At 42.6% G+C, this 8,057-nt stretch overlaps 1 protein-coding gene across 4 annotated transcripts in view; it reads left to right on the top strand.

Moving 5' to 3' along the window:
* LOC105565439 (syntaxin-1A) overlaps positions 1-7,801 on the top strand; it is an 86,489-nt gene extending 78,688 nt beyond the window's left edge. Inside the window, exons 8-9 of one of the 4 annotated variants that reach the window (XM_012018644.1) lie at positions 2,705-2,815; positions 7,403-7,801. In XM_012018644.1, coding sequence (XP_011874034.1) covers positions 2,705-2,815; positions 7,403-7,480 — 189 coding nt within the window. In that variant the 3' untranslated portion in view covers positions 7,481-7,801. Of the gene's footprint in view, positions 1-1,612; positions 1,724-2,704; positions 2,816-5,741; positions 5,829-7,402 lie in introns of those variants that run through there. The other 3 variants (XM_012018643.1, XM_012018642.1, XM_012018646.1) reach the window with 3 other exon arrangements.
* The last annotated feature ends 256 nt before the right edge of the window (positions 7,802-8,057 follow it).

Below are 8,057 nucleotides of genomic sequence, written 5' to 3'. Positions count from 1 at the left end.
CGTAGCACCCTGTATAACAAATCTAAAAATCTCCTTTATCCAAAATTCTAAACTAATTGGCAATATTTAATATACGTATATAAAAGAATTTATAATTTAAGTTTATAGATAAAGATAAATATAAAAATAATTTATATTTTTTATGATATTAAAAAAGAGAGTTTCGTCCATTTAAAACGTTTTATATGTATACTGAAAACACTTAAAATGCTTTCAATAAATGATTTAATATGATTTCACCATCTTCTATGACCCGGAAGTATATTAAAGAAAAAAAGGTCACTCTCTGAAGTCATTCGATAGACCTCGCTTCACGTGGAAAGTTGGAAACCCATGTTGAATTATCTTATATTAAGAAATGAATCTTTTTCATAAAAGTTGTCAAAAGTCTCTTTAAGGCTTTCATTTCAACACAAAATAAAGTTTCACACAAAGTTTCAGCCAATTAGGGACAACCTATTTTCGGAATTGTAATATTATTAATACGTAATTTTTAATTGCATTCTGCATTAATATTTAATTATGTAAATGTATGTTAAAAAATAACAGGAAAACATGCGCTACATATGACTTTGAATATTTTATACCTTCTTATCGGTAAAACTCCATTTAATGTTTATTTCGAAGTGATTTACATGTTCACCGAAGAATACGTAAAAAGGACGTGGGTGGTTTTTAGATATTTATCCTTAATTAACAATAGTAGTAACAATAATAATATTATTAAGCTTTATTTGTTATGGTACAATTTGTCCAAGTTCAATAAGAACTTGTTTTTCATACAATGAGACAAAGTAATTACCGCAGTAGCTTACGCCGATAATTTACAATCATCATTAACTGTAGTCATCATTATTTGTAGTATAAAGAAAAACCGGCTTTCTGATATTGTCAATTCAGATTATTACAAATCACAATGCTGAAACTATCATTTCAAGAAATTTTAATCGTTACTTGTAACTATATGAATGATTTAGCGACCATTTCACGAGCTATTGGAAGATGTTAGTTGAAATTCATAAAATTATGCACAATTGTACGTTTCGACCTAACTTGTTCGCAGCAATGGTTTGAAGAACGAAAAGGATAAATCGTTATCAAAAATTTTTAACAAATAATATTAGAAATTGATTTAAAATTTACAATAAAAACAATTTACAAAGAAAAATTTTTTTAATATTATAATCCGCTGTTTCACAGCAACACGGTTTGCCACATAGAAACAGTGGTCTAGTCTAGTATCAAAGTACAAAGTGTTGACCAAACGAAATGTTATATGTCTACAAGTATGTCAAGTCTACATTATAAAAAATATATAAAATCGTTATTCAACGTTCGATGGCGCGAGTACGGTCGTCCATTAATTGAACTTTACCAGTAATCTTTTTTTTTTGTATGAATCAGGCGCAATTATTCTGCAAACGCCGTCGATTCGCGGTAATTACTTTTCTCAAATGCCGGTGATGCGAGCTAGTGCATGACAATCAGACAAGAAATAAGTCGGCGGACACAGTATAATCACTGGCCTTTGCCTTTACTCTTGAGGACTAACACTCTCTCTTCCCCTGTGTTACGCTGTGTGGATTCGCGCCGCGCCTCCTACCCACATTAGGGCGAGATGATAGATCGCATAGAGTACCACGTGGAACACGCGGTGGACTACGTGCAGACGGCCACGCAGGACACCAAAAAAGCACTCAAGTATCAAAGCAAAGCCCGACGGGTGAGTCCTCCCCAGATATCATGCGCCGAAGCCATTTCGTTCGCGTCTAATTGGTCACTCTTGTTTCTTTTTCTCCCTATCGTTCCTGCGTCCCCAACCTTGATCTCCCTCCTCCCCTTTGTCGTCGGTGTCCCTTGAAACCCCTTTTGATTTTCACCTCGCTCCCCCCTCCCTCCCACTACCAAATCTCTTACCTACGTTATCCGCTATTTAATTATTATACGCTTCTGTTGATACGTAACTCGCTACAATGTATTAATCGGTGTACATCCCTACGCTTACCCGCCCCTCCCCGACGCGTAAGCAACTAACGACGGCGCTTTGTGGATTTCTTTCCGTTGGTTTGCGTTTATGTCTTTACTCTGTCGGTCGTTGGTATTCGTGTCAACTCGCGCGCTCGATCGTAAATGATATTATAAATGTATATATCTATATTATACTATATACATATATACTGTTGTATGTATGCGTGTTATACTCTCTCTCTCTCTCTCTATCTCTCTTTTTCTACCCCTATACATATATATGTACATTGCTCTCTGTACTCTGTCGAAACATGGGTGTGCTAATTGTGTGCCTCTGTCCATCAACTGCTCTGTTTACTACTATTACTCATACTACTAATACCTTGCGTATTAATCTCTATGCTGTCGATACTAATACGGATACGTGTGTGACTGTGTGTCAATGTGAAAACACGACGGCGTGTGTACGTGCCTGCGCATATGTACACGCGCGTACGACGCTCTGGGGATCTGGCATTCTCCCTCCTGCCGCGGGGATGCTGCTTTTCTCTCTCTCTCTCTCTCCATACTCGCCGATTATGTGTAATAAATGTAACCCTTGGGTGCACCCGTCCCCGAGGTTGTTCCCCTCGACGAGCGAACCTGGTCCCATCATCCTCTTCCTCGTCCTCCTCGTCCTCCCCCGCATCCGTCCCGATTCTGAGTCCTGCCCTACGTCCCACGTGCGGTACGGCAGGGTGAGATGGTGGACAGCATTGAGTACTGCGTCAATCGGACCAGCGACCACGTGGGCCAGGCCCGGGGCGAGCTGATCGTAGCCGAAGAGTATCAGAAAAAGGCTCGTAAGGTAAAGAACATCAGACACCAAACACAGGCACACGGCACCCGGGACTCGGGCCGAAACTGGGCAAATCTGTTTCTCGCGTAATATCGAGCCCACGAAGGGGAGGGCCTCTCGCCTCCCCAGGCGAGGAGCAGATTTCGCGAGTTTCGGATCAGTTCGACCGACACGAACGCTGCTAGCTCGTGATTAAATTTAGAGAGAACTTTGTCGGCCCTTCATCCGCAACTGTCATCGTCGCGGGGGTGCCAAGTCCCTTTTCTTTTCTAATTTTTTTTCCACTCCTCCATTGTTCGTCGGCGCCGCGAATTTTGCGTCGTGAGATAATAATTTCTTTGGAGCACATTGAAGAGTGATCTTTTCCCGCGAGTTGACTCGGAGGATTTTCCGAACGCCTCTGAAGTACGGGTACTCGCGATAAGGGACCGTTTCGCCTGGCGGCGTTCATCAAAAGACGACGTCGCGAATGAATGAAGCCCGGCAAAAAGGAGCAAAAAGGAATAAGTGCCCATTCAACGGGGCCGAAGGGGGGGGGGGTCGAGAGAGATTCGTTTCAAGTTTTATCAAGTGCGACGGCGAACTTCAAAACATTATCGCGGAATAACATTCTTCTCTTGCATTGTTAACATTTTCTCCGCTCCGCGTCGCACGGTCTTCGCGTAGAATTTTGACCTCTCTATCCCCATTGTGATCCTCAAAGCGGATATTTTCACTTGGATACGTTTCAATTGAAGCTCGCTCGGCCTGCCGCAAAGAATGGATGTTAAAAATAGCAGAAAGACTTACCAGATCGCGCGATTTAAGAATGTCCATTCACGAAAACATGACATTTTTGCATGTACGCGCAACGAGGGCCGCTAGAAAAAAAAACCCGTTTTACCTGAAATTGTAGCGCGTAGAACGTGTGAGAGAGAGTCGACGCTTTAACGTCGGCTCTGACCTAACGTTAGAGCAACAATGGATACAATAATAATTAGACTTTCAATCGACCATAACTGGCAACGTGTTTTTAACACAGAAAATTCATTGCGAAAAATATTACCTCAGCCAGGATTTGAACCTGGACCACCCTACACTCTAGGCGAGCGTCTCACCAATTCGACCACTCAGGCATGTGGTAATATTTATCGCAATAAATTTTCTGTGTTAAAAACACGTCGCCAGTTATGGTCGATTGATAGCTTAATTACCGTTAGTCATGTACTGGCGTGAAATAATTCTTAATGGGCACAATGTTACCGGCACGACAAATTCAGAGGACAAATTCCTTTTTGCTCCTGGAATAATTTCCTTCATCTCTGGTAAACTACCTACGACCAGGCACCTCGCATCGAGTGGGATCCGAACCTTGTTTCTTGTGATTGACCTTGAATCTCTTGTGTCCAGTGTAGCGTACAATTGCACTCGTGCTAATCGTATTACTGTTCTTTGTGTTGCGTTTTGCGACCGAAGTCCATATCGTGGGGTCGCGGTAAAAGAGATGAAGTGTAATCGGTGTCGAGTAGCCTAATGGTACGACGATAGATAGATGAATGCGCTGTTCTCTAGATTTGCACAGAGACGATGTAATGAAGTAGAACAGTAGCGGACAAACGAGTCTTTATGGTCGCGTAGAACGGTTTGGTGTTTGTGACTAACTAGTTTGTGAACGCACCCGCATCATTAGTTGTATGAGGAATGCGCTTAATTATGTTTGACAGCCAGCTCACCCCCCACGCTTCCCTAAAACTTATTGTTCACAACACGACGTACATTGGTAACGACTGCTTTTAAGCAACGCTGTTCTCATTTCACGAATGCAGTGAAAAATATGTCCCCGAAAATATTTGTTTCTTTTAATCCCAAAGAGTGAACACTGTAACTTAATAGAAGTTTAAAGTTCTCTAGTTCAAGTTCATAAAATAAATAGATTTGAATTGTACAGAATTGAAGAGCGCGCTACAAAAACACACAATATAAACGCGACAGAAAAGTGCACACAAAGGGTCACGCGTCAATGAAACTGTTACCAGTAATAACAAAACTATAGAGTTAGGAACGTGCGTAATAAACGCACGAATACACACAAACACGAAAATGCACACATACGCATATACACAATCATATATCTCATTAATATACTTTTTCTACTTACAGGTATTAAATAATTCATTTTTTGTTAATATTTCCAAGACAATTACGTCTATTTTATTAAAATATTAGACACTGTCCAGCAATCAAACTCTCTCAGTTTTTGGTTTTATCGAACTTACCCGCAAATACGTTCAGTTTCTTATCACAATTGCCGTCACTCGACTCTAATTTTATTTTCATTTTATTCTTCACGACCAATCGCATGCTTGTCTTCCTCGCGTTTTAACCGACTTACCTACGAGTTAACACTAACGAGATCATGCGAGGAAATGTATTTAATAAAGCGTTTCTGGCAAAGCAGAAATAACAGATCGGGAGAGAAGTACGATCGTTCCTTTCTTCTCTTTCTTTTGGTTATGATCCACCGATCAAAGTGCATCACTTGTATGCGGTAATGCAAGTCAGCATGACTGAACACGTGAATCACACACTCGCTTCTGACACGCTTTTTCCCACCACTTCTCCCGCGAGTTTCGAGTTTTGATTTCCGATCCACTGCGCTCGTACACAATTGCAAGGTTTTTTCTTCTCTCTCTCTCACTTCACCTTTTCGCCGTGGCACCGTAAAATATTTTTCTCGTTCTCGTTCTCTTTCTCTTTTTTACTTTCCCGGTTTCTCGAAGGTACGTATCTACGTGTTCGGCTTTCTTACAACTCGCTCACGAGGCACGCCGCGTAACGTTATGTCGATACACCCTCACCATCTTTCTCTCTCTCTCTCTCTCTTTTCGATCTCTTCGATTCCTCGTCGGCGAGACGCACACCTTATACGTGGCCTTCTCTGCTTTTCTGTCCACAGAAAATGATCTTCATCATAATCTGCGTCCTAATATCGATGGTCATAATAGTCGCCATAATAATAGGGTTAGTTCAACCCTAAACGGCCGAGGGAGGAGGGGTTTTGTGGGAGACGGAAGGTTACGGGGTGGGGGGGTGGGGGGTGAACAAAGGGCGTTTGAAAGCAGAAGACCGAGAGAGAAAGGGAAAACGAGTGCGACGCGGCAGCGAGAATAATGTCGTAATAATAATGTTAACAGTAGTAATAATGTAATAATAACGAGAGAACAATAATAATGCAGAAACTTAGTTGCGGTCAACTCGGGTGAGATCGGATGTGCGGTGTGAAAGTTCCGTGTCAGAAGTCCCGTGGGGGTAGCAAACGGACGCTGGAGCAATTATGGTGGTGGTCGCCTATGAGAGCTGTGAACGTATTCCTCAAAACGCATGTCGCGCGTGCACTAAAGCCGAAAATGATCAGGCGAAGGGCGGTGGTAGAAATGCAGACAATGAAACGGAAATGGTGTCCCGCGCCGATCCTGATAACACACGTCTCTCCGTAATCTTACGACGATAATCCTCCGACTAATCTCTGTAACGAACGACTAATTAACGTAAATAATCCGCACTCATCGCATTCGCTCGTTTCGTTAAACAGTAAGTACACTTCATTACGCCGCTCGACGTTCCTCCGGCTCGCGAACGTCTCGGGGCGACGTCTCTCCGCCCGAGTACGCCGCTGTCTCCCCGTCTTATCAGTTTTATTCGTGCGAATAATCGATAGTCGTACGCTTGCGATTGACCGCAGGGAAAACTGTAAAGACGTGGATACGGCCCAGTTTCCGGAGGGAGCTCGAGATCATCGTCCGAGATTGTTTGTCGTTTCATACGCATTCGTCACCAGCCATTTTGTTTGACAAAGTAACGAAAAACGTCGTTCCGTACTTCGAGATATGCGAAATTAATTGGCCGCCGGGGGTATAATATATTTCATTTGCCGCTCTGTTTCAAGTCACTTCTATTTGTCGTATATATTTATGTATATGTGGTGTATATGTACTTTTGTCGTTACTTATCGAAATCCGTCGATGTGGCGCGTACGCGCGTCAATATGCTATTAGATGTTCTCCAAGTTCGCTGCATTTGAGATTCCGCCTATAAGTTCTGTGAAACCAAACGCTGACGTAATTCCAAAATCTGCAATTTATTCATAGCAATATATAAAGTAAATATTTAAAAATTGAGAGGAGAACCAATAAAATTTCTATTTCTGGAAAGTCTCGGTTCTATATATTGCCGAGAGACCCAAGAATGGCGGCGAGAAATATGGAACGTTCTGTATAAATGGATAGGCGGTGTATCCATTAGTCATTGAATTCAAGCAATAAAATGATGGAGAAGGTACCGGACGAATATTGTCAATACAGATTTTTGGAAGGCAAATGCTGCTAGCTGGATTGAATCGCGCGAGCATAATAAATAGCATTTACATACACGCTCTCGATCAAATGTCTAATAATGCAGTTAAACGCTCGAAGTCGGAACCGTCATTTCATCTCGAATCGTCGCGACTTTAGTTCAATCGCAAAATTACTATTCTGTTTCTCTCTCTCTCTCTTTCTTTTTTTCCTCTTCTTTTCGCTTTGTTTTTCCACACGGTCACAGTATTATTTTATTTTGCAGAAATTGTTCCTGATATCAATCTGCGTGACGATAGCGGTCATCATTCTGATTATCATTCTGGCAGTTAGCTTAAGTTAGCTTAAGCGTGCGCACGCGCGCGCGCGCGCGACAATGGCGACAGAAATGAAAGAGACACATTCGCGGAGTTTAACAGAACAAAAGAAACCGGTGGGGGAACAAATCGGGGCGGAACGGGTATTTGTCGAGTACCAGGTGGTACCAGGATACGCTCTCGTCTCGTACCACCGTCGACGAGCCAGGATCGTAAGCGGAGATCGGCGGCCGATCGCGTCGATCCCGAATCTTCGCGGAGCCACGCCGCCGATTTCCCGGCTCCCGCGCAGAACCGTTACGTTTATTTATTATTGATTCTTAATAAATTTTATGTGTTTATACGTTTATTTATTTTCGTAACGAATTGTTCGTCTTTGTCTTCGCGGCTTCTCACGCTCGCGTCATTCGAGGCCGCGGACTGATCCGATTATGTACCGGATGTGACGGTGATCGGGATCCCATCGTGCGGATGTAGCTTTCCGGGGAAACGCCTCGCGAGACATCGTGAACGTCGTAACGCCAGCGGAAGCTGGGAACGGTGATGACACACGCGCGTTGCGGGTCTCGCAATCAATTATACAAAGCGAGCCGTCACTTTATT

The sequence above is a fragment of the Vollenhovia emeryi genome, unplaced genomic scaffold (assembly GCF_000949405.1).
Source record: "Vollenhovia emeryi isolate VEMERY1.0 unplaced genomic scaffold, V.emery_V1.0 DF939152.1, whole genome shotgun sequence".
Lineage (NCBI taxonomy): Eukaryota > Metazoa > Arthropoda > Insecta > Hymenoptera > Formicidae > Vollenhovia > Vollenhovia emeryi.
Note: the sequence above shows the minus strand (reverse complement) of the source record. Positions and strands in the feature narration are given on the sequence as shown.